Source organism: Prionailurus bengalensis, chromosome D3 (assembly GCF_016509475.1).
Source record: "Prionailurus bengalensis isolate Pbe53 chromosome D3, Fcat_Pben_1.1_paternal_pri, whole genome shotgun sequence".
Classification (NCBI taxonomy): Eukaryota; Metazoa; Chordata; class Mammalia; order Carnivora; family Felidae; genus Prionailurus; species Prionailurus bengalensis.
The window spans coordinates 63,668,428-63,695,429 of record NC_057356.1 but is presented as its reverse complement, the minus strand read 5'-3'; the positions used below and the strand labels follow the sequence as shown (position 1 = coordinate 63,695,429).

The following is a 27,002-nucleotide window of genomic DNA, read 5'->3' as shown; positions in this document are numbered from 1 at the left end:
GACACAATTGACTGAGCCACCCAGGCGCCCCTAGAGAAATTTAGCTTAGTTTCAAATCTCAGGGATTTGACAAAGTCACAAGAGCTTAATGAAAAAAGTAACTTGAGCAAGAACTTGATTTTCCTCTAATCAGAAGCTTGTATTTTACTGTTCAAAGTTGGCACCATGCTTTTTTTAGAGATAAAGGTTACAGGCTCCTGGGTGGCTCAGTCGGTTAAGCGTCAGACTTCAGCCTAGGTCATGATCTTGCAATTTCTGAGTTCAAGCTCTGCATCGGGCTCTGTGCTGACAGCTCAGAGCATGGAGCCTGTTTCAGATTCTGTGTCTCCCTCTTTCTCTCTGCCCCTTCCCCACTCACACTCTGGCTCTCTCAAAAATAAACATTGAAAAAAATGTTTTAAAAGGTAAAGTTTAAAAAAGAAAGAAAGAGAAGAAATTCAAACTCTGCTATAATTTAAAGCTTGCAGTAATTCACCTACCATCCAGCTGTTGTATCATGTTCTTATGTTCTTCTGTATCAACCAGATGGCATTAATATGCAAGTCACCACTGTTCTCTCTAATCTTTGGCCACCTCTGTTTTTGTTATTTCTTCCATTTTAAGTCCTATTTTAAATCCAGTCCAAGTTACTCCCCCTTCCTTGACACCCCACCTTGGTTTTTTTTATTTGAATCATTCTCTCCTTCCCCCATGTTCCTATCAGACTCTGTTCATTTATCTATTCAATTACCTGCCACATTCCGACTTATTCCAGAAACTGGTATGCAGGTGTCTCTCCTACATGAGGATATAAACACTTTGGACTCATGGACTATATTGTGATTTTCCTTATTTTTTCTAAAAACCCTAATGCAGTTGAATGAATGATTTTGAGAAGAAGCAAATTAATCCATATTTAAAGAATGAATCCATGATAGAATGAATAAATGAAAGAATGCAGGTTATTTAAATCACATATAAGAGCCCTGCTTTCAGATATTTTAACCTTAATAACCCTTTAGGAAAAGTGTTGAATTATTCCCCAAGACTTATTAACACCTAAGGTGAATTTTACTGAATATGATTATGAGGAGGTCAATGTGATACAAAGGTCTATGCTGTGCAGATGGAACTCTGCCTTCCATCTGCAAAATTAGCTGTTTTCCACTTGAAGTTGCCAGCTTTGTTTGTTTGTTTGTTTGTTTGTCCTGAGCAGTTGTGCTATCTTCTGGTTTCCAATAGTCTTATATTTCACGGTGAGAATGTGCCTGCCAAACCTGAATTTACCCAGAGGTTATCAACTAAGTTGCTATTTCTTCCGTCCATGACTTCTCTTTTCATTAGGATACAAATGGTAAATAATACACTTTGGAAAGTTAATTTAATTAATGGAGCAATAGACAGTCACCCAGTTGGCACAATTAATTCCTTCATTTAATAAAAATGTCTTGTCAGGTAGTACACACCAGGCACTGTGCTAAAGTCTGGAGAGATAAAGATGAATATGGTGGCAGGGTCACCGCTTGTGAGTAAAGTGAAATAGAATGTAAATAAATCATTGTAATAAATATTATAAATACTCTAACAAAGGGAAGAGTGGCTTTTCTGACAATGGCATCAGGAGCTCTGCTTTTAAGTGACTAGATAAGTAAGAAAGGAACTCTGAATGTGCCTCACTTCCCCCTAGAATGAAGTAGGATGTCGTCCACAGTGACTAGATGCCTTATATGTCCCTAAAGGACTTTAGAAAGATATCCATGTAAGTAGGTTAATGCAATCCTTCAGAAGGAATTGCTTGTCCTCTAAGGACTTGAAAGGTGAGCAGCCAGTGACAGAAAGGAGGTGGCATGTACTTTGATCTTACTGAGGGAGTCAAGTGGCTCTGAAACAACATGGAACACCTGGGTCTTCGTCTAAAGGACATGAACACTCAGTGGGAATCATGTGACATTCTAAAAGGATGGCAAGTGCCAGGGTGGGTTACAGGAAGCAAATACAGACTTTAATCATTTAATAATTTTCCATTGAATAATTTTATATAGCAAAGTAATCTGCCATGTACTGACTTTACTTGCTTAATTATTATATTTCAATTACCATTTATACACTTGGAAAATACCTTTCTCTTTCTTCATCCCTCCCCTGTGTCTTCCCCTTTCTTTCTCTCTTCTTCCCTCTTCCCCCTCATCTCTGCCATGTACACACATACCCACATACATGCCCTTAGACTTTTGGGTGCACCAGCCAAGGAACCAGGCATGCAGATTCACAAAAGTTCACTAACTAAAACTGAAAATCAGTAGTATTAGGATGCTCCAAAATTCAAACATCAATCAGGAGGTATTGTGGCCCTTAGTAACTCAAGAGAAGGCACCAGAGTGGAGTACCTTTGAATTTCAAAGAAGAGGTAGACAAAGAGAGCTTTATAACTAGGGAAGTCCCCCTGTACCTCATGTTTATCATCTCCCATGTAAATAGGGAAATATCTTGCTGACTTCCATTTGAGGAATATGGACAGATGCGTAGACACTGAGGAGAAACTAATGCACTAAATTTCCCTCTCACAATGCCCATTGGTATTTGACAAGTCACCCATCCATTTACTGTTAAGGGACATTTTCATGTATCCTTTTCTCTTAACCAATATTAAAGTAATTTAAAAGAGAACACCAAGGACACAGCTGGCATGACAGTCCCTATGTTTTACCACCAAATCAGAGTGGCTGACATGGAAAACAGAGTAACAGATGGTGGAACAGATAGCCAGAGGGTCAAGTGATTTGCTCAAGGTCATAAGAATTTTGTACCAGAAGTAGAAACAAAACCCAGAAAGACCTTGAAGCTAAATGCTACTGTTTACATACCTCTTTTCATGGAGGAATAAAGTTTCAATGAATCAATTAAAGGGTAATTATACTAAAGCTACCGTTTTTTATTAGATCCAATTATGGAAATGACTGTTTTGTTGGAAGAGAGGCAAGTAGCCCACTCTGCCTGACTCTGTTCTTTGGAGTGTGAGGACACAAGAATGGAATAAATGCTTTGTGTCCCTATGTGCCACTCTAAGCTATTGGATCCATTATTTAGGCATTTGACTCATGAATATGTGTATAATAGGGTTGGTCAGGTCGACATTTAGGTAGATTTCTCTGACATAGTATACAGGATGAATTCAGCAGTGTGGAAGTGGGGAGGGCAGAGAGACCATACTCAGAGAGGACAGGTTGGAGGACTCTTCAGTCATGGAGGTCAGATATGAGAGAGGCTAAACTACAGCTAGGACTTAGCAGGTGACAGTGCTCCCTGCAAAGACAGAGAACAATGCTGATCTTGTTATTGAGGATTAGAGTGATATATTCAGGGTGTCTGATGGGAGCATCCAGGAGGCAGATTCACTTTTGAAGCTCAGAGGGAAAACACAAATTAGACTCCATCAAAATTTAAAACTCCTGCTCTTTGAAGGATACTACAGAAGAGCCATAGAATGGAGGAAAATATTTTCAGAACATATATCTGATAAAAGGCTTATATAGAATATATAAAGAACTATTAAAACTCAGTAATAAGGAAACAAACATCTTGATATATCTGTCTATTTGACATAAATTTTGAACAGATATTTTAGTAAAGAAGGCATGCAGATGGAATAAACACTTGAAGAGACAATTTTCTCTTTGGGTGAGTGTGTGTGAACAGTGGGCTGGGAGCACCATTAACTCAAAATTATCATCATCATCATCATATCATATAGTTAAATAGTGCTTATAATTTTGTAGACACTGTTTGAAATATTGCATAAACATTAAACTCAATGAGTTAATAGAGTAGGGATTTAATAAACCATTTTGTAGATGAATAAACTGAGGCACAGAGAGGTGAAGTCATTTACTCAAGGTCACCCAGCTAGTAAGTGGCCAAGTCCAGATCTGAACACAAGCAATGAGTCTTCAGAGCCTATGGTCTTGGCTGTAACTATGTACTACCTCCCCATCTATCAACAAAAATACATTGAACATCTCCTCTGTGCCCAATGCGTGGTCACACACTATAAAGTCATAGGGAACTGATTAAAAATAGTTCCTTCCCTAGACAAGCCTGTGTACACCAAACATTTCACTGCATCTAATCATGATCCAATTTCAGAATCAGAAAGTCGACAATAAACATGCAGAACATCATCATCACTTGTTTGAAGAATGGGCTCTAACTATGACCATTAGGGATTCTTAAAAGCATCCTAAGACCTCTAGAATTTAGAAGGTTTCCAAAGAAAAAGAGACAAAGCAGAGGAAAGCAGAATTTGAAAGAATTCAAATAAGAGATAGGAGTTTGGACATCTGAAAAAGAGTCTTCTAGGATCTTTAATACTGCCATAATTGTCATCAAAAATGTTAAGAATCTCTTTCCTGCTTGACAGAATTGTTGTGTTTTAGATTATTCTTAATAAACTAGTGTAAACAAGGATGATCTATGTCCAGACATGACAATGACCTAATTTAAATACCTCCTTATGTGAGAACTGCAGCTGTCAAGCAGCTGAAATGATTCGTGCTAGCCAGCTATTATTTCGACAACACTAAAGACCGGACCTTAAGAGCCCTGAGTTATGTTTTGTTTGTTTGTTTGTTTGTTTGTTTGTTTGTTTGTTTGTTTTCCCCCTTCTAAATTGGTAACATCTCTTTTCCCCAGAATGAAAACTGCAAGAAGATGGTGATAAAAGCAAGGGGATAAGCAACAGACATCTTCCTTCATTAACTGACTCTGATTAAAAGAAAATAATGTCTTTGACGCTGTAGCTACAGAAGTCAGCCTGTGAGACGTAGCATCCTCCAAGTCTCAGATTCACTCTATTCTAGCAGCCCAGGCTGGAAAGTAGCCAAATGTGTGCTTCTAACAACTGCCACCAAGCAGGGGGCAGGAGAGGGAAAGGAGAGAGTGAGGAAGGGGAAGGAAGAAAGAAGCAGAGGAAGGAAAGGGGGAGAAAAACCCAACAGACAGAGACAGAGAATGAGAGAGATCGCGGGAGACGGGAGAGTGAAGGATCGGAAGGAGGGGGGATATAAAAGCCAGATTTTTATTGGAAGCAATTGACGTGGTTGCTATGAGACCCGCTCCAGCACAGGACCAGCAGCCAGCCCGGCGCTGATGGTTCTTACCTCCTACTAAACCTTTCTTTTGACACAGTTTTAGAGTTGCTTAATATCTGAGCGAGCACCTGACACGGGCGACTTTTTCTTTCTTTTTTCTCCTCCCGTCTCTCGGGTAAGATGGAGGTAGAAAGCGAAGCCAGCTGCTCCCCCAGCCGCGCATCAGGCGGGTCCAGAGAGTACAAGGTGGTAATGCTGGGAGCTGGGGGAGTTGGTAAAAGCGGTAAGTTTTAATACCAAATGCTGGGGAAGGAGGGAGCTCTGGAGAGGCAACTCTATAGAGTCAATAATGATGATAATGATAATAATACTGCCGTCGGGGGCTAGCTAGCTATGGCAGGTAAACACCAAGTATCTGGCAGGATGTTTAAAAGTAGTAAGGACTGTTAATAAGATGTAGATGAGTCGGGAGAATGGAACGACAGCCAGTGATAATGTGTAGAACTTAAGATCTTTTTTGTTGCTTTGATTCTGCTAGGTGATATTTGATCGTAATTTCTATGTCCTTTTAAAAAATAATTAATAACATATTTATGAAATAGTCCTGGTATGGGAAAATATTCTCCTGTTCTCAAAAATACTCCCATAAAGAAAAAGGTGCTATGAATATGCAATGAAACACACATATGCAAAGGCAGACACACAGGCAGGATTATCAGTGCTGATGGTTGTGTTTATTTCTTTGATTAGGAGCTTCCTGTCCTCTTTCCTTATCTCTGATCTGATCTAGCATGGTGTGGTCTTTGAATGTCTGGAAAAAAGTGACAGAGGTTGAAAGATGGTATTCTTTGTGGGACTTGAGCAGGGTGATCAAATCATATTTTGTGGTTAAACAGATTTAGAAGAGAAAGCTACAAACATAAAAGGATATGGGATGCTAATGGAAGTAAACACTGGTACATTTGTTATGCTACATTAAAAAAAAAGTTGTCAGTGGTTGGGTTTCTTGAGGGGCTCAAAAGGCCAAATAGAACAAATTAAAACAAAAAATAGTAGTGTTTGAGGCTGATCAAATGGTGAAAGAATATCTTGGGGCTATGGTTATCAATAGAAAATAAAAAGGCAAATATAACTTTTTTTCTATAAATACAAAAAGATCCCCACGGGGGGATACATCTGTGGGGATGCCAGAAGACAAAAGAAATATTAAGAGTTAACGTTTACAAAAAGTAACAACAACAAAAAACACCTCAACAGTTTTATGCTTGACAAAAAGATTCAAAGTTGAGGCAACACTCTTGGCATAACCCCCCACCAAAAGGCTGATAACTTTGGTAGTGAGTCCACAAGTGGTAAGAAAGTTGATCAGTAAAGGAAAGAGAATAGGGAGTGAGATTCTAGCAGACAGCAAAGGTAAGGAGGTTAGAAAACTGGGAAGAGACATAAAGTTGAATACCCCCAACACCCTCCTAAAAAAAATACCACAAGGTATTATAAAAAGAAAAGAATAGGTGGATCTGGACTTGGCCAATTGTTAAATGCTTGTCCAAGTGAGAAAAAGAAATCATCTCATGTAGTTAGGAAATGTGAAGTGTAACACTTCGAACTGTGTAGGAGTGAGGAATTTTCTACAAGCTTTTCTTCTTCTTTAATGTGATGATTTGAAAGGGGAAGAGTCGAAATAGGTGAGGATTAGGGAAGGAGGGGAAGGAGGAAGGATAAAGAGAAAATAGTCCGTACAAAATAAAGCTATCTTTTTAAAGAATACAGTCAGTTAGATACAATGAGGTAGAACAATTTGAGAATAAAACAGGAGAGAAACAGATCTAAGAAAAAGGCGGGAGCCAAATGAACAGAAATGCCACCAGGGGTGTGTGAGGTCAGAGACGCTGCAACAGTCCCATAATGTGCCCGTGTATTACCTTTGTTTGCTGGCTTGTTGTTTTCCTGTTTCACCAGGAGCTTGGGGGATGTGGGAATAGAGTGACAAGTTTTTAGTCATATTCCATGGAAATGGACCTTGGAGACAGGAGGTGTAAGACAGTGGCATCCTTCAGCAATGCACTTAATCTGGAGGTGGTATTAGTCTACTGTTTTGACCTTCCCCATATATTATTTGTAGTGACTAATCATTGTCACCTTTCTAATAACCAGGCATTTTTGACATAACAAAATGTTGGCAGAAATTTTTGATGTAACAAAATGCTGGGTTGCTCTCACCTTCAGTGTGCACATTAAATAGTTGAGCGAAACTTATTCAGTGTAATTAAGACAGGAGTAGCCAGGTCACCTCTGAGATGGTCAAGGATAAAAGAGAGCAAATAGTTCCATTGTACTGATTTTATTAATAGTGTACTTAGCTGTTACTTTAGAGAGAATAGAATTCCTAGTACAGTTCCACGTCCAAAAAAGTCTGTCCTTATGGCTAAATGTTGGGAATCAGAGTGATGGAATCACATCTTGCTCTTGGGTTTTGCCCCTATGATTCATTGGTGTTAACAGTTGATAAATGTTCAAGCACTGATTCTCACTATGAACCTTCCTTTGAAGGTTAAAATGTTTGCTTTCAAATGAACTAAAATATTTTTTTTAATAAAAAAGCCACTTTTTGTATTGCTGAGTATCTGGGTCAACAGAGGCCAAATTTACTTTTCTTCCCACAGTTTCAGTGGTTTATGTTAAAGAATTGTACAAACCAATTAAGGGAGATTGTATGAAGGGATTTCAAGAAGTCTGTGTTCTGAAGAAACTAAAGAAGATGTATCAAGCTATCATCTGTCTCTAATTCTGACTCATTCCAAGTCAGCCTTGTACATGAATGAGAAATTCAATTTACAGGAACCATAATTTTTAAATGAACAGGATCTTGGCGATTGTCTATGCTTACTGTGAAATTAGCTTTTTCTCCCTGTCCCTATTTTACTAAGATATCCTTTAGTGAGTAGGGAATTTGGGGGGCGGGGGGGCTTATAACTTTACTAAAACAGGAATTCCCACAAGATTTAAAATGCATGGGTAAATAAATGTACTGTGATAAATCTCCAACCACCAATCAACACGTTTTTGAGCACATACTATGCATGGGCTCTGTGCTAGTTCCTACAGAGAGGGAACAAAAATGAAGTAAACATTTGTGTGGCAGATATGGGTATATGGTTTTCATGCTTATATCCAGTCTTAACCACAATCTAATTAGCTGTCACCATTTTGCAAATGGAAAAACCGAAGCCCAGAGTGACCACTTGTGCTTGGTCATAGAGGTAATAATAGAAGTCTGTGAAGTTTTAACTGACTCTTCTATATTATATTTAATGCCACGGAGGAATTGCAAAGATTTTTAACACTTACAGTCAAGAAGAAAATAGGCCTGTTGGTAAGGCATTCTCTACTTGAATGTTATAGCTAAAAAATATTTCTGGGCGCCTGGGTGGCTCAGTCAATTAAGCAGCCTACTTTGGCTCAGATCATGATCTCTTGGTTCGTGGGTTCAAGCCCCGCATCAGGCTCTATGCTCACAGTTCAGAGCCTGGAGCCTGCTTTGGAGTCTGTCACCTTCTCTCTCTGCCTCTCCCCCACTCACACTCTTTATCTCTCTCAAAAACAAATAAACATCAAAAAGTTTTTTAAGGGGCACCTGGGTGGCTCAGTCGGTTGAGCGTCCGACTTGGGCTCAGGTTATGATCTCACTGTCTGTAAGTTCCAGCCCCACATCGGGCTCTGTGCTGACAGCTCAGAGCCTGGAGCCTGTTTCAGATTATGTGTCTCCCTCTCTCTCTGCCCCTCCCCTACTCATGCTCTGTCTCTCTCTCTGTCAATAATAAATAAACATTAAAAATTAAAAAAAAAACAGTTTTTTAAAACATAAAAGAGATTTCTACCATCTAGACTAACACTTTCATTTACACATCTATATATTTTTAATCTTTAAATGAATATAAGTAAACATACATAACATTTATATTATTTATAAATAAAAACATTTGCATCATATTTATATACACATAATTAAAAGAAATACCTAATAGTAGCTAAGAGCCCTATAAGTACTGAGTAAACAGGATAAACAAGAAATAGTCCTCACCCTATTTGAAAGATGAGGAATTGGGGTGCCTGTGTGGCTCAGTCCGTTAAGTGTCTGAATTCAGCTCAGGTCATATCTCATGGTTTGTGAGTTCGAGCCCTGCATCGGGCTCTGCTGACAGCTTGGAGCTTGGAGCCTGCTTTGGATCCTGTGTCTCCGTCTATCTCTGCCCCTCCCCCTCTCATGCTCTGTCTCTCTCAAAAAAAATAATAAATAAAAACATTAAAAAATATATGGGAAATCAAGTCCCCAGGAGTTGAAAGAACATGCCAAATTCATGCTACAGTTGTGGCAGAGTCACATCTGGAACACAGTTCTCCTGACCCCCACGAAGCTGCTTTTACTCCATAACCAAGTTTTTATACAGGGTATTATAAATAAAAATTGGACCTATTATGCAATTAATTTGGTATAAATTAGGCACATTCTAGTCTCCATCGCTCTTTGTTCCACTGCCTACCATCCCTTCCCCTCCCTCAAAACAGAAAATAATAAAATCTCACAGCTATGGCTTAAGAGTTTAGTGGAGTCTAAACAATCCTCGTAGCTGTTTTAAACATTTTCCTTTCCCTGTCTCTGTAGTTTTATAATACAAAGGCTTTTCCTCCATGACAGAGCATGGCAAGTATCTGCTTTCTTCCTCTGCATTCGCATCTGATTCTTCCAGTTCAGACTCAAATTATTCAGCAAGTCTCATCCAATAATAATGTGATCTTACTTTCCAAGCTACATTCTTTTCCTATTCTGTTTTATGATCTGAATTGAGGGTAAAATAATTTGAGGGGAGTGGGTCATTTATTCCTTGAGGTCAGATGAGGCATCTGAGGCAAAGAGGTACTGATTTGTCCGAGTACACAGAAGTAAGTAAGAAATAGGGGGCTTAGTCAGTTAAGTGTCTGACTCTTGATTTCGGCTCAGGTCATGATCTCGCAGTTCCTGAATTCAAGCCCCTCATCGGGCTCCACTCTGACAGCCGGAGCCTGCTTGGGATTCTCTCTCTCTGCCCTTTCCTGCTTGCTCTCTCTCTCTCAAAATAAATAAACTTAAAAGAAAAATTAAAAAAAAAAAAAGAAATAGGAGAGTAACTCATGTTTCTAACTCAAAATTGTTTTCTATCAGATTTTGTGAGAAAAGTAGAGAAAGTATCCGAACATCAGATGAGGTCTACATGGTCTTCTTTACTCCCCGGGATACATTTTGGAATTACCTTGGTAAAATTTTGTGTGAAATTTTGTCAAGGGTGAAATTCGTATGAAATATTTTGCAAGTGACTGGGAAGAGACAGGGTGATCCCTCTCTGCTATTGCAGACATGACCCCTGGACTCCAGGAACTCACTATCTCATGGGGGGAAATATGTTGCATACCACAAAGTGATAAGTTTATATCAGGCCTGTGACATAAGAACTGTGGGAGCTCGGGGTAAGTAGTGGCTAAATCTGCATGCAAAGGCTAAGAAGGAATCTCAGCAGAGAGGATACTTGAATTGAGTGTTAAGTGATGAGCAAGATTTCTTGAAGTTGAGAAGGAAAAGTACAGACAGCGTGGGGTATGGAGAGGAAGATAATTTAATGAGAACAGGGCATACAAAGAAAAAAAGCAATGTGAAGACTATCACTTTTCATGGAGGGGTCTTGATAATTTGGTGTCTATGGGAGCATTTGGAAAAATCTCCCCGAGTTATGCTTTAAAACTCTCTTAGAGAACTGTGAAAAGTAAAACCAAACAAAGCAAATAAGATGAAAACATAAAAAGTATTAGGGAACTCAGAATTTATTAGAATGCATCTATTGTGAATTTTTTGTAAAGAGGAAACTCATTTATAAAACAGGCAATCATACTCTGCCCCACATTCTTCTGCAATTTGTCTCTTTTATACATTGAGTTTTGTGAAGCAGGATTTTATCAAATGAGACCAGTAACAATATTTTCTGAGGTAAACAGAAAGCAGCACAAAACCAATTCCTTCAACCGCAATGAATTGGTATAAGCAGGTAGAAAATCGAGCCTTTATCTGATGAATTAAATCAAGGCAAACAACCAAGTGCATCACCCATGTCCCTAAGGCTCTGTGTTTTACCTCATTAGCAGAACTTTGGATCTGACAAAGCTGAATAATTGTCACATCATGACCACGTGTTATTTGAACCCTCTGGAATGCAAAGGCAAAGAAAAATAAACAAGGGAAAAATGAAAGGATTTCAAGACTCAGAGGCCCTCCCTTCTCACCCTTCATTGTCACCATCCTAATTATACCGCACATCATCAGTCACTGTAATCCTGTCAGCAAGCATTGGCCAAGAGGTCCAAGTAAGGCTAGTAGAAAAGTAAATTGGTATCTACTTGCTCAAATAATGATTGAAAGTGTAATTTAGGTAAAAGGTGTTGACCAACAATATTTCCAAGATTATATGCACTCTATAGATTTTAAACTGATAAAAGAGACTTAGTACCTTCCTGTGTCTTTATCAGAAAAAGGACCTGGAGATGAATGAACTTGTATTGACCCCTGGCTATCCATATGCTGCTGGGCTTCTTACATTTACACATTCACTTTGGAGCCCCAGGGGCCAATGACCTATTGCATTCATCCGACCCCATTCGCTCCTCACCTTGATCTTGTGAAGTAGATGTTAGTGTGTGCACTTTATACATGAGAAAACTGAGGCTCACAGAAAAAGTAATGTGCCCAGAAACACAGAGATATGAAATGATGAGCCCAAGGCACCCACACATACATATATCAGTTAAGTACTTATTTTTATTTTCCCACCCTGAGAGTTTTTGTTTTATTTCTTGAAGAGATGATGCAGTGAATGTGAGTCCTGATTTCAACTGAATCTTCACAGTTATATTTCAGACAGACAAAATCATATATACCAAAGTATGTGGCAAATTTTAATTTTCTACAGAAACAACAAAGACTGCCCTTGTTAAGTACAGTTGGGGGAAGCATGGGAAGTTCTGACCAACAAGATGTAGGCGCTGATGATATTTCACATCCTGGTCTATTCAGGGGCCTGGACAAAATCAAGTAACTCAATAATAAGAAACTATTAAAAGCTGGGATCATGTTAATTAAGGAAGTAAATGAGTAATTGATGTATCAGGTGGATTTTTGTAATCTCTTAGGTGCTGATCTGTCTTAGGGAGAATGTTTTCTCTATACGTGTATATTACAAGAGTAATTGAAAGTAACTCCAGGTCACAAATGGGAAATAACCTTCTTTGTTCACTTATTTAATAAGAATAGATGGTGTGTGTGTGTGTATGTGCATGTCTGTGCACATGTATATGTATCTGTGTGTGTCTGTGTGTGCATATCTGTGTATGTCGGTATATCTGTGTACATCTGTGTGTGCATGTGTGCAAGTGTGTATATCTGCATGTGTGTCTTACGTGCTTGCATATCTTTGTGTGTGTGCATGTGTGTGTATTTGTGTGTCTGTGTATCTGTGTCTGGCATGTATGTATATCTGTATGTGTCTGTGTGCATGTGTGTATATCTGTGTGTGTCTATGTGTGTCTTGCATGTGTGCATGTCTGTGTGAGTCTTGCACGTGTGTGTGTGCATGTGTGTGTATCTGTGTACATCGGTGTGTGTCTGTGTGCCTACACCTGCGAAAGGCCTTGAACTATTAGCAGGAATTACAACCCCCACCCTGTCTAGTGGGGTGAAAGAGGTGAACTGTAGTGCAACGGGGGAGGTGCAAAGGGAGAGATGTACTAGTGGTATTTTGAAAACAATGTACTTTGTGTGTCAGGAAGTTAGAAGAACTTCCCATAGGTGGCTCACTTGCTCAGCTACAGCACTGGAACCAGAAGCCTCATGACCTCTTGGCTTCTTGGATGATGGACTTTTCCATTGAATCATGCTGCCTTTTGTAAACCAGCATAAAATCTGCTTCTCTTAACTGAATTTATTAGATTGGGCTGCTGATGGTGACTGGTGTGTGTGTGTGTGTGTGTGTGTGTGTGTGTGTGTGTATGTGTGTCTTTGTGCTGCAATGGCAACATGAATGTATGTACACTGATGGAGGGCAGCTCTGCATTGCTTATAAGAATGTCTGAAACTCTCTTATCACTGAATTTGGCTGTTATTTACAAGGCCCAGCAATGTTCTCAACTCAGTCACTTGGGTTTTGTTCATAAATGTCAGCCCTCTGACAACCATCACCGAGCAGTGCCATCTGCTCTTCTGGTTCGTCAGCAGGCACCAGCTAAGCGTCCCTACTGCCAACTGTGCCAGGTAATCCCTCCTGCCCTTTCCGCCTGCCATGACCCTGCTCTGCCAACACCACCACATCGGCATTGGAACGTGACATGCTCGAGCCTCCACACTCGCAGGTCCCTGAGCATCCTGCCACAGCCAAGTGTCCCGGAGAGATAGTAGTCTGTGCCAGATTCTCCCTGGAGTGTACGTGAAGCATGGAGTATGCGGGAGGATGTGGGAGGAAGCTGAAGATGTAGTATTGAGAAGGGAATCAGAGGATGCACAAGGTTTAGAATCCCAGGAAAAAAGTTTTACTTGAGCTGGAATAAGACTGTATAGAAAATTGGTGGTCTCACAATAAGACACCAGATCATTAGGTAAGTTGTATGGTAGGGGGAGGTCTTTGTTCAGAAGACTGCTTGTACAGGGAGGCATTGTTCGGGTGTTTGAGTAGTTATGTATTGAATAGATAAGGAAACCTTACATGATTTATCACTCCAAAGTTTCTCTTAACATGCTTTAAAATGAGAAACAGGGGTGCCTGGGTGGATCAGTCGGTTGAGCATCTGACTCTTGATTTCAGCTCAGGTCATGATCCTAGGGTCATGGGATCGAGCCCCATGTGCTGAGTGTAGAGCCTGCTTAAGATTCTCTCTCTCTCTCTCTCTCTCTCTCTCTCTCTCTCTCTCTCTGTGTGTGTGTGTGTGTGTGTGTGTGTGTGTCCCTCCGCCCCTCTATCTGGCTCATACGGTCTCTCTCTCCATCTCTAAAATAAATAAATAAATAAATACATAAATAAAATTAGAAACAAACATGTCAGCATATGCCCATGCTCAAGCCTCTGTGTACCCACAAGGAGGGATGATTTCTGTTCTGTCCAAACTATTGCTCTGTCTTTTAACTTCTTGGCCCAGGGAAGATAAGAGCCCGTATTTCTGAGTCTTCAATGGGCCCAACTCTGTTGTAAGTGTTTTCTGTACAGTAATTCATGGAGTCCTCACAAAACACTGCCGTGTAGCTGTGGTGATTATCCTTAGCTGATAGAAGACAAAAGTGAGGCTCGTGGAGGGACTGGAGGAGGGGGCCTGCAGGAGTCAGCCTCTGCCAGATCCCAAGCTCTGAAACATTGTACACTAGACCACTCACCATCCATGCTCTTGATCTGCCCTTCATCTTTAGTCTGAGGCCTCAGCAGAGAAATCAGAACAGAACAATGTGAACTTCAGGTTTGAGCATGCAGAAACCCAGATTTTATGTTTTCTCATCTCTAGATAGGGATATTAACTTTACTGACTGCAATGATTCATGCCTGGGTATTTATAACAAAACCTGGCACGTTGTAAGTGCTGAATAGCACATATAACATGAATGGACATTTTTTTTAAACTATTTGTCTTTAATAGCATCTGACCTTGCATGGACCAAGCAAGCCCTTTGACTCTCCATTTTCCCCATTCTAAAAAAAATGGTGTTATTTATAATTACCTCAAAGAGTTGCTACATAGATGATATTAGAAAATATTAAATAGGGGTGCCTGGGTGGCTCAGTCAGTCAGTTAAGTGTCCAACTTCGGCTCAGGTCATGATCTCACAAATTGTGAGTTCAAGCCTCGTGTCAGGCTCTGTGCTGACAGCTCAGAGCCTGGAGCCTGCTTTAGATTCTGTGTCTCCCTCTCTCTCTGTCCCTCCCCTGCTCTCTCTCTCTCTCTCTCCAAAATAAAAAAAAATAAAAAAACATTTTAAAAATGCTTTAAAAAATAAAATGTTAAATAAAAATGTGAAGTATAGTGCCCAAGAAATTCCATTCTTATTAAACTTGTTACTTGCTGTCCTCCCTCCCTTCCTCCCTTTCACCTTCCCTTCCTTCCCTCCTTCCTATCTCCACACCTCCACCTAAGGCAGTTTATCTCAGTAGGGTGGGGGAGAGTGATGGAAGATCTTTCAATGTGTTACAGGAAAATGCAATTTGGGTTGAATATTGTAAATGTGTCATTGTATATCCACTTGCTCTCTGCCTGCTCTTGCTCTCTATGTCCTTATATTGATTAGATTCAGCTTTAGTCTCTTGAGTAGTAATTTCGGTGACAATAATAATGGTGGTTTGCTAGTTACCCTAGTAAACAATCCCTTTATTCATCCTAATTGACCCATCACACACACACACACACACACACACACACACACACACACACACACCATTGCCTTGTAGGGAAAGGATTTGAGGATTTGAGGACAATTGCCTGCCTGCTACAATAACTAAAAAGGGTCTGCTTGTAAGGGCTACTGTTTATAAAAGAGCATGCCTGTGCCTAAATTTGGACTGAAATGAATTTTTCTGATACATGTGTTGTTTTAATAAATTTTGAATAATAATATGTTCCCTTTGTTCTCCATACTAGCAGCATTGCTACATTGAAATGGAGAGTCCTATTTAATGGTTGCAGGAACAGCTAATAATAAGCTACACATATAGATTTTTTTAAATGGAAAAAATCAGACTCTTTATTTAGAAGCGCAAAGGGCACATCTGTTATTTGAAATTGAATTGTACTTTAACTAATTGGTCTCCTCCCATCATTTTTTAACCCACCACATCCCATTGCTTTTTCCTCCCCATATCACCATCAGGACAACTGTCTGAGATTCTGTTTTGCTTCTTTCTTCTCCTTCTCAGATGTCATCTGTGGCTTGCCCATTGCCAACAGGCTGACATCCAAAGCCCACAGGATTCCTGATGTCTGAGACCATGTGGGACTATCCATCAACTAATCATCAAGGAGGCATCCCCAAGGCTGGACACATAGGGAGAGTTGTACTGGATGGCACAGAGGAATCAATCTGGATAGGGCAGAAATTTGGGAACCACAGAATAGAAACAAATGTTAGAAGCCAGGAGGGGTCAGTGATGGGTTGAAATGGAGTCAAGAATACTGTGCTAATGGAATCAGATGAAGTATAAGCCAGGTACTCAGATCCAGAACTGAGGTTACAAAGGCCAGGGTGCTGCAGAAATGTTATTTTATGTTGGCCCTGGTATGATATGATTTGTTGCACTGTATCTCTCATTTCTGTCTCAGTCTCTCTGTCTCTGTCTTTCCCCCTCCCTCTGTGTGAGCTATGCCCTGATCTAAAAAGATCCATGAGACTACCAGAATGATCTGTCTTCTAGACAAATTATTCTACTTTTAGTCCCTCAAATCCTTGAGGCTTCTTGCCTATAGTATTCACATAATTATCCCAACGTGAGTTCTCTTTTCCTTTCTCTCAATTTATCCAGTTTTGTATTTCCTTCCAGATTCTGCACAAGTATTTTCTTCTCCTTAATATCTTCCCGGTCTACTCTAGTCTAACATTTGTCCTCTTACACTTAAAATTCTTTCTGACTGTTCATTTCACAACTGTTCACAATTATACAGATTCTTCTAGTATCTGGTTTGTGGTCTTAAAATGTTATTTAAATCGTTCATTTTTATGTAACTTGCAGCCTTTTTATACTTCCCATCTTGAATGCAAATTCCTGCAGGATAGGAAATAGATTTTATATTGTCTTTTCTCTCCCATGAAATGCATGGTAGTAAATTCTCAAAAAATATTTATAAATTCAATTCCCCCCTCTCATCTTTGAGAAAGGACAGGGAGTAAGACACCACACTCATGTAGTGAAATAAAACTAAGCAATATTCTAAAATTCTGTAATACAAAGACCCATGAATCTAAGAGAAAGAAATTGGAACCAGTAGAAGTATAGCAGGTATGTGAGTGTGGGGGAGGCTATGGCTTGGGAGGAACCTAGGCTCAGACTAGCATGAATACTTTTTGGTGGCAATGGATTTGAAGATGAATAATTCCACTCGATGTACAGGATGCTCCATAACATTAAGAGGTCAAAGTAAGGTTGTGGATCAAATTTTGGCAGATAGGCAAGAATAAGTAAGATGCACATGCCATGTTGTAAGAAGGGATTATGTGCCAGGCAGATACTGTAGAATCAGAATGGTACACATTCCTCGAAAGCCGAAAGACTGGGATATCTGACAGCTGAGACACTGATAATAACTCATTTTATTTACCAAACCATTTTCCCCTGGACACCAGGAGGAAGGGGGGATGGAAGAAAATCATTTTATGAAATGTTCTGGAAAAACCTTAGTAAATAGCCTGTAGAACTTTGCTTACTCCTGCATTTTTTAGTTCAAAATGCTTACGAACATCTCTATGAAAAATTATTTCTTGATTAATACTGAGAAAAACTGAGTTAGATTGTGATTGTAACTCTGAATTCTAAAGCAACCACAAGTTTCCACATAGTTTTCCTTGTGAGGGTGAAAACCATCCTGGGTCATGATTTAATTCTGCCAATGTCTATTCTAAAATGAAGGGAAAAGAGGAACCCCTGAGAATAGCAGACAATCACAGGACCAGATTATAATCAAGGTAGCACACTTTCCTTCTGATTTTAGGAAGCTCTAAAATCAAAAAGGCAAGATCCACTTCATAGGTAAAATGGTTGCTACTATTAAAATAATAAAATTTTCTGTGCTAGTATTAGGAGCTTTTTCTTCCTTTTGTTTACCTACTCACTCCACTCTATGTGCTTGGTTACAATCAAAGAGCTTAAGCAATTTAATATCAGCTTTCATAATTTCTTTAGGCCCACGCCACAAACACCTTTCATATTTTTCTGTCCTTTGACAATGTATCTCCCACTTACTTCATTCATCACACAAAAGCAAATGGAAAACATTTTTACAGAGAATACTCTGCTGTGACAAGCACACCAGTTATCTGCCTCTCTGAACTTATTTGCATTTTCCTGGGTATAATTCTGAGACAGCCCAGCATGTCTGAAACAGTCTGGACTTTGAAGATGAATAGACTTGTATTGAAATTCAGTTCTGCTACTTATAAGGTGAGTGACTTTGCTGGCTCTTTTTTCTTCTTCTTCCTGATCTCTTCATGTTGAGGATCCAGGGTTTATTCCTTGAAACTTACCTCATCTTTAATTTTTTAGAACATTTCATCCAGCCCCATGGCTGTATTTATGTATCATTGTATCTTTAGATGAAATGAAATTTGACTTATGTGTAGATTAAAACCAGAAGGAGACATCATTAAAATGACCAAAGTGAGAGACAACAATACCAAATGGAGACGAGGATGTAATAGGAGTATAAATTAGTACAACCACTGTGGAAAATGATTTGGCCCTATGTATTAAGCTGAAGAAATGCATAAGTTGATTGTATGATCTAGCAATTCTATTCCTAGCTATAAATACCCAACAGAAACTTACACATGTGTGGGCCAAGAGGCATTGCCAGAGTGTTTATAGTAGTATTATTCCTAATATTAAATTAGGAATAATAATTAAAGTATGTATATGTATGTATGTCTCAAATTAAAAGTGTATATATATATATATATATATATATCACAAAAGAAGGAAATAAATAAAATATGGGTTTATTTTAACACTATAAAATTTGGATGTTAGCCACCTATTGAGGGAGGGAGTTGGGGACTCGAGTTCAGGAAATGTTCTTGTTTCCGAATAGGTGGTGGTAGCAGGAGTGTTCTCTTTGTGATCAACCAGAGAATTGTAAAATTTTCTCTCATGCACATTCTTAAAGTAAACTAAATTCCACACAAAAAAAGTTTATGAAGTTCTAAAACATTATATCTCCTTTGCAGACTTCCTTCCTGAACTCCGGTTAGGTATTCAACTCTCTCTACTTGACATCTCCAGTTAAATAGCTAATAGCAATTTCAAACTAACTTATTTTATTGAAAATCTTGCCGACTTCTAACACTTTCTTATAATATCCTTTCCTCGGTCCACATTTTTTCTTAATATACCAACGTATTATTTTCTGACTTAATTGTTTATTATGCTATTGGTTATTGTTGGCTTTCCCCAACTAGAATGTCTTTGTTCTCTCAAGTTTCCAGTGCATAAACGAAATACAATTACCTAAACTTGAGAAGCTTCCATTTCTTTATCTCTAGAGCATGAATAATAACACCACGCTTGCCAGTGCGTTGTAAGATTCAAGGTAGTAGCAGTGAAGATGAGAAGTAATAAGATTCTGGGTAGGTTTTGAAAGAAATGCCAAAAAAGAAAGCAAAGGATTTACAAGATAGGAAAGAGTTGTTGGCCCAAGCAATTAGAAGGATAGTTTTGCCATTGACTGAAATAGGATTGTGTATATAAAGTTCTTGGCACTAAAAAACCCAGAAACTTATCCTCTTAATCTTATGTAGCTAAAGAGAACATACATAGCTCTTAACATTGTAAAGAGACACAACATAGACCCATTTTATAATCGCTAAATGCTTATAATCCAGTTGGGTTTGAGACTTTTTCAAACAGAGCTTATACTGCAGTTGTGAAATGAAGATTAAATCCAAATAAAGTAGTGCCATACTTACAGTAGGTGTTTGATAAATATTTGAAATTTTTCTTTATATTAATAAAATGGCTCATACTTGATGTGAGGAAGAAAGGGAAACATTAATAGGTATAAGATAAATGTACAAATTTATATTTACCCATTCTAGAGGAAAGAGTAAACAAAACTTATGTGTAGATCAGAGTAATCTTGGAAATATCCATTAAGGATGTTTTGAACCAAACTATTCGTGCATTTAATATGCGGCTTCTAAGTATTGAACTCTTGCTTTCCAGACATTCCTCTCAGTACTTAGAAACACAACAATGAATTACCTTTTATCCACCTTCACAAAAACTGGCATAATGGTAAAGAGAGACAGGGAAAATTGCCATCACCAAAGCTTTAAAGCTGATACTGTTGGTGTTCACTTTCCTGCTTATCTCTTCCACATAAATGTGCCTTATGTGATTTAGACAGAGGCAAAAATCAGAAATCTCCATCCCCTGCTGTCCTTATTTGATCCTTTCTCATCAGTCTTTGCCAATAGCATGGAGGTTTCTCCCATGTGCACAGCCCAGATGTTATCTTCTATTCTTGCTTTTTCACCTTCTCTATTTCATCCTAAACACCCATGTGACGGTTCACTCATCCAAGTCTGGGTTTGTTTTGTACAGTGTGCTTAAAGAGCACAGTTTTGAGATCCTGTTTCCAACATTCAAATGCTGGTTCATTCACTTAGTCTTGGTGTGATCTTGGGGATATTGCTCAGCATGTCTGTATCTCAGCTTCCTTCACAGTCAAATAAGGATGATGACACACTGGTCTTGCAATGAATTTATGAGAATAAAGTGCTTAGAACAGTACCTGGCACTTCTACAGAAGTGCTAGCAACTGCTGTTATTGTTGTTGCTTTGTCACTATTATTATTATGTCTTTCCAAGAATGTTATTCAGTCTTATTCAGTCTGAAGACTAGGTTTTCTGCATTTTGTCCAATGCTGAGACGACTTCCCTTTCCCCTTATTCTCAGAAGAGCATTTTTAATTTACTTCCCTACCTGCAACAACCACTATCTGGAGCCTAGCGTAAAAATATTTATGTAGCTCTGAGCAAATGGGCAACAGTGATGGGGAGCCAAGGCCAGTTTTTCTAATTAGTTTCTAGGGAATTAGGTGGCTCATGATTTCTAAGCCTCCAGTCTTTCTCAGAAAGGATGAGACATGTTTCTGCCCTTTTTGAAAACTCTGTTTGACCATAAAAGGTCCCTACATGGAATCATCTTGAACACTCAGAGAACTTTCTAATACTTTTTCCAACACTGTAAGATTTGGTCTAGTGTGTTAAGTGAAAAACCTCACATGCAATGGGATTTTAGAAACAAATGAAATCAAAGGAGAATTAGAGAAGCCAGGATAGTTTCAGTAGTTTGGTTCAGTTTTAGCTTATCATGGAAGGTCACAGCTTTTACATCTCTCTGGGTTGCTTTCCATCACTCCTGGCACGTGCAATTATTTTTAATTTTCAAATTTTATAGCTAGCACTTGAGCTACACCAGCTAATCCCTATCTAAGTAATAAGGTCCTCTGCTTCCACCTTTATTGATTAATTATCTGTTGGAGTTTTTAATATCCATTTGTGTTTAATTTGCTGATATTAAAAATGCCTCATTCCTGAAGGTGATGAATTGTCTTCCAAAGGATAGGGCTCTGATTTTGATTTATGTAATATTGAGTTCACTGGAGTCTAGCTGGAGGCCTGCCATGGGAGATCATTGTAATAAACAGCCCAATAAGGGACACTCTTCAGGTCTTTGAGAACTTCTCTACTGCCTGGTGGATAAACTTGTTTTGTTTTGTTATGCAGACTTCTATGTAGATCATTTAGCACCAACTTCCAGTAAGATGCTCTCAGTGTGGACTACTGTTTCCTTGCACAAATGGTTTGTTTCAGTCCGTGGGACCCAACTGTCTCCTAAATAAACCTTATGCATACCTACCTAATTTTGGCATGAGTAGTCCTACTCAATGACCATCCAGTTTCAATGACCTTATGAAATTTTCTCTGCCTTTTTAAATTTCATTTATTCTTGGAGAACCAGGAGGTGAACATCCAAACCTACTGTAATTTATTCTTCCTTCCAATATTTCTAGCTTTACTTTATACTGTTCATTTAAAACTTAACATATTCTAATATATAAATTTAACTTTCTCTGTGTATATACTATGTATTCACTATACTAAAAATTCCTTACTTTAAATCTAGTTTAATATGCTCTATGCCAATAGTTCTTTTCTTTTTTTAAAAGTTTATTTATTTATTTTGAGAAAGAGAGAGCAGGGGAAGGGTGGAGAGAGAAAGGGAGAGATAGAATCCAAAGCAGGCTCTGCACTGTAAGTGCGAAGCTGAAGGTGATGCTCAGTCTCACAAACTGTGAGATCATGACCTGAGCAGAAATCCACAGTCAGACACTCAACCAACTGAGTCACCCAGGTGCCCCATATGCCAATAGTTCTTCAAGTGTGATTCCCTGGTCCTTAGCCTCTGCAGTATAAGGGTATTTGTTAGAAACGCAAAGTCTTGGGGCTCTTGGGTGGCTCATTCAGTTGAACGTCCAACTCTTGCTTTTGGCTCAGGTCATGATCCCAGGGGCCAGGGACTGAGTTCCACACTGGGCTCTGTGCAGAGCACGGAGCCTACTTGGGATTCTCTCTCTCTCTCTCTCTCTCTCTCTCTCTCTCTCTCACCCTCTGTCCCTACCCCCTCCCCTGCTCATGCTCGCTCTATAAAATAATAAGTAAAATAAAATAAAATAAAATAGAAATAGAAATACAAATTTTCTCTTGTCCCAGGAATACAGAATTAGAAGCTCTGAGGTTGGGACCCAGTAATTTGTGTTTTAACAAGGTGTTTGGATATTACTGATGTAAAGTGAAGTGTGAACACCAAACTTGTCCTCAAACTTGGTTGCACATCGGAATCACCTGGGAGGTTTTTTAAAATACTCACACCTGGGTACCATTCCCAGTGAATTGGATTTTACTTGGTCTGGGGTGCAGCCTGGGCATTGAGATGTTTTCAAAGCTCCACATATGATTGTATTTGGGAATCACTATTCTGTATCACACTTCTTGTTCCTATTTCTTTCTGATTCAGTCTTGGTAGGTTGTGTGTTTCTAGGAATATCCATTTCTTCTAGGTCATCTCATTGGTTGGCATATAATTGTTCAAAGTAGTCTCTTAGGATCCTATGCATTTCTTTAGTATCAGCTATAATGTTACCACACTGCTTTCTTTCTCTCCCAGTATTGCCAAGGCTAAGCATATACTGGACACTCATATATTTGTTAATTAAAATGGGCAGTTTTATTGTTTCATTAAATATATTTAATTGCCAAACGAACATGATTTCTAAACCATTTTAGATATTATAGTGTGGCAAAAGAGTGACATAGAAAAAAAGTATCTCTCCAGCAGTCATCAAAACAGAATACATATATAACATGTTTCCGTGCGAGTATGTATCTTTGAATGGAACAAAAATATAAGTATATATTATTGTCACTTGAACAGGAATTTGCCATGTTATGAAATAATCTTTAGAATCCTATGATATGATGATAATGCTTTTATTAAGAACGTGGATTCATTTTTAGGTTAAGGAGGACTGTCCCCTTTCTAAATCTGAAGGGATAGTGTTTAATAACCTGACAGGGGGAGAACATGATCCTTGGCTCAGTTCTGTGAATTACTAATGTGGACCATGACAATTCAAATCAGCCAAATTTTATAGTTCTAGTCAATTTTTTCTGTGTCTGTTTGGTTGATGCTTATCTAGGCTGCCTTAATTAGAAAATGCTCTTTCCTATGCCTCCTAACACACCCTAGGTACATACTTGTTGACAAATTGGTGTTTATATTCATTCCTTTGTTTGCTTCCTTCCACCTTTTACTCCAGTGTGAAATGTTCTCCCTGCTCTGGTAGTTCTATTTTTTGAAAATGTTCCCTAGAAGAGAATATTCCTGATGATTGATACATCTGCATAGTTTTGATTATTATAAATATAGATGTTGTTATGTATAAATATTCACTGTGCCTTGGTAAGTCAGAGTCTCTTAACTGAGAGTGAGGGAAAAAACATCTCCTAATTTTAAATTCCTCACCTTTGATATGAGAGAGAAAGAAGCAAAGTAGGTAATATCCAAATTCCACATAAATTTTTTTCAGAAATAATAATGTTAAATATCTTGTCCAATCAAACTGTCTTGGCAATCGAGTTAAATACTTAGAGTCCACATCTTTGAAGTACTACTCAATTTACCAAATCAGTCAGTGCATGAAGTTATAGTACAGATAAACACATAAATAGGTATTAGAGATATAATTTCACTTATGCCATTTTGGTTTAGATAATATGATTACATTAAATTTTAAATGAAGTTTGCCTTTCTACATGAGCTGGTAGTTTGAATACATTTTCTCCTAAGTAGTAAGTTTTAAATTTATTTGTATATTTGTCTATGTTTTCATACTGGATGTACCATCTCAGCTTTTCTAATTGATGGGAACAACAGCTTATTAATTTATGACTGTTATTTTGTCACTTTTTAATCCCTCATTTCTTGATGCTATCTCTCCATATGCCTTTCCAAATATCTACATTAATTAATTAATTGTGAAGCTTTTATACCAACAGTGCATGCATGTTCTCAACACAGGTTTCCCCAAACATTTCCATGTGAAACTTGCTGTCATTTTCTGTGTCATCAAACCCCTGTTGTCCTGAATGTCATCTTTAGTTCTTCTAATGACATTCAATTCAATCCAAAGTAATTAAAAATCCATAGTGCTATCAAGAATCAGTTAAAGAGAAAATATATTACACATTATATGACCACTGATACCTACACAGTATAGAATGACTGGAAGGCCAGAGGGAGATAAATATAAGGCCAATCTACATGCAGGCCTTTCATATCCAGCTCCAACCAAAATTCTGTAAATACTCAGCCTCTATAATTCCACTGATATGATAGTCAATGCCATGAAAATATACAATCTCTCAATTTCCCTCCAGCTTTCCTTGATCTTCCATACTCTCCATCAGGCCATACCAGCCACACAGGAGCCTGAGGCAATATGAAAAAAAAACCACTAATAATGACTTTGATAAATTTTTTGCATTACTTTTAAATTTTAAAGTATTGTAGTGAAATTATTTTTTTATTATTGAATTTTTTGGCTCCCCCTAAATTTTGTGCTTGCACCCTATTCCCATCTTGACTTTTAATTTCGCTCCACGTATACATTATTGTCTGTGTAACTCCAAACTTGATAGCTCATCTTGCTCATCAATGTAATGTAAAAATGAAGATTGCATGATGAAAATAACATGGAGTTTTCCAAGAGACAGTGGCAGTAGTGACACTCTGAGGGGCAACTAGACCCCACAATTTGCGTGGCCTTCATAGGTTACCACAGAAGTCCCTGTTTCCGATTTCTCTCCTTAACCAAAGTGCTAGAAGTAATTCATGCAGAAACAAAGTTTTCTTTTCTTTTCTTTTTCACTGAGCTACCACAGAACTGACTTCTTTCAAAATTTCGGTTCTGAAGAAAGCATTGCCTTCTCCATGCTAACAGGTTCCATCACCTGCAAGATATTCACTCTCTATTCTCTTGTCGTGTATTTAAATGTGCCTGCTTCTGAGAAACGCATCTCCCACCAGCCCTCAGTTACTAGAAACAGAGAGGGGGGATCACTACGAGAGCAGGGTCTATAACATTAAATTGTTGGTGGTAATAAACATTTTAAAAAACACATTTCCCTGAGATATAGCCAAAGTAAGGCTGATTTATTGCTACAGAAAATCGGGGAAGCACATTTTCATCTCCTCAATGAAAACCAGTTGTTAGGCTTTGCCATTGTTAGTAGACAGTAAATTACAGCAGACTCTGATGGACTCAGGAAGATGAGCGTTTTTGCTTGATTGACAGTGACACAATGTAATAAGAATTACCACAGTAACCTGCACTCCTTTGGGGCTCACTTCTCTCATTTAAAAAATGAAAGCACTGAATTAGTTTAACTCGAGATGCTTTCTAGCACTTAAAAAAATTTCCCACCTGCTCACAGGATTCCTCAAGAAGTTTCTCTGTTTGACTGAACCTAATAAAATAAGTGTTAGTAGGATTACCCTGTAGTTTCATTCTTTGTTAAAATTATGATATCCATTGTATAGAAATTGTGTAGAAATAATCCCACTTCCATATAAAAATACAGCATGCATTTTCACATGCTTACATTAGCTAATGTTTGGTGACGAAAATCACATCGTTCAAATGGTATCTTTCATTAACGGAAAGATTGAAACTTCCCCTTGCCATTCCACACTGGCCCAACACAAAGGCAAAATAAGCTCTATATCATAAGACCTAAGTTCCAGCCATATTTCCTTGCTTTAATAATACTATATTGTTTGCAGTTATATAACACCATCTTATCTCACAGTCAATTCTCAGACATTTACTTGATAACAAATAACATGTTTGAGCACAAAATGTTTCTTGCCCACTGAGCTTCTGTCCTTACAAGTCAATATGAGCTTATATTTGAAGCCTTTATCCTTCCATTTTACGATCACATTGGTTTCTCATCCATAAGTCTAAAATTCTCCCATAATGGCCAGTTAATCTTGAGACTATATTTAAGTTATAGAAACTCAAATGTACACTCCATATTCAGTGTGATCCCATTTGCATGTGGCAAAATAACAAACATTTAATTTTAATTAAATAGATTTCAGACAATAAGAGCACTTTTATACAAAGTATCTCATGGCATCTCATTTAAATCTCATAACATTGTGGGCTGGTCAGGCAGGTATGATTTCTTCATTTTAAGCATGGAGAAATAGGTCTTGGATTGTGGTTCTTGAAAACAGATGGGACTTCGAGTCTCCTAAATCCAAGAGCCCTGATTTGGGGGAGTAAGGATTTATATCTCTATGGAGCCCTTACTAAAAAAGCATGTATCTCCTAGGAAGGATAACTGTGTGTGCATCTGAAGACCAAAAAATCTGTTTCTGTGCCCTCTAACAACTTTACAAATGTGGTGGATATCCTGGTAGCTTGGAAAGTAGGCATTTTTTAGAAAATATTATGTTTGCATGTGATTCCATAGACAGAAGAGTTCTGTGACCTGTTCTAACCATAACTATCACTAAAATCATCATGCGGTAATGCATATGGAATGA

The 27,002-nt window shown here is 38.4% G+C and overlaps 1 protein-coding gene across 1 annotated transcript in view; it reads left to right on the top strand.

Annotated features, from left to right (window-relative positions):
* Positions 1–4,960: 4,960 nt before the first annotated feature.
* RIT2 (Ras like without CAAX 2) overlaps positions 4,961–27,002 on the top strand; it is a 387,132-nt gene continuing 365,090 nt past the window's right edge. Inside the window, exon 1 of the mRNA XM_043558702.1 lies at positions 4,961–5,349. Within this exon, the coding sequence (XP_043414637.1) occupies positions 5,247–5,349 (103 nt within the window). The 5' untranslated portion in view covers positions 4,961–5,246. The remainder of the gene's footprint in view (positions 5,350–27,002) is intronic.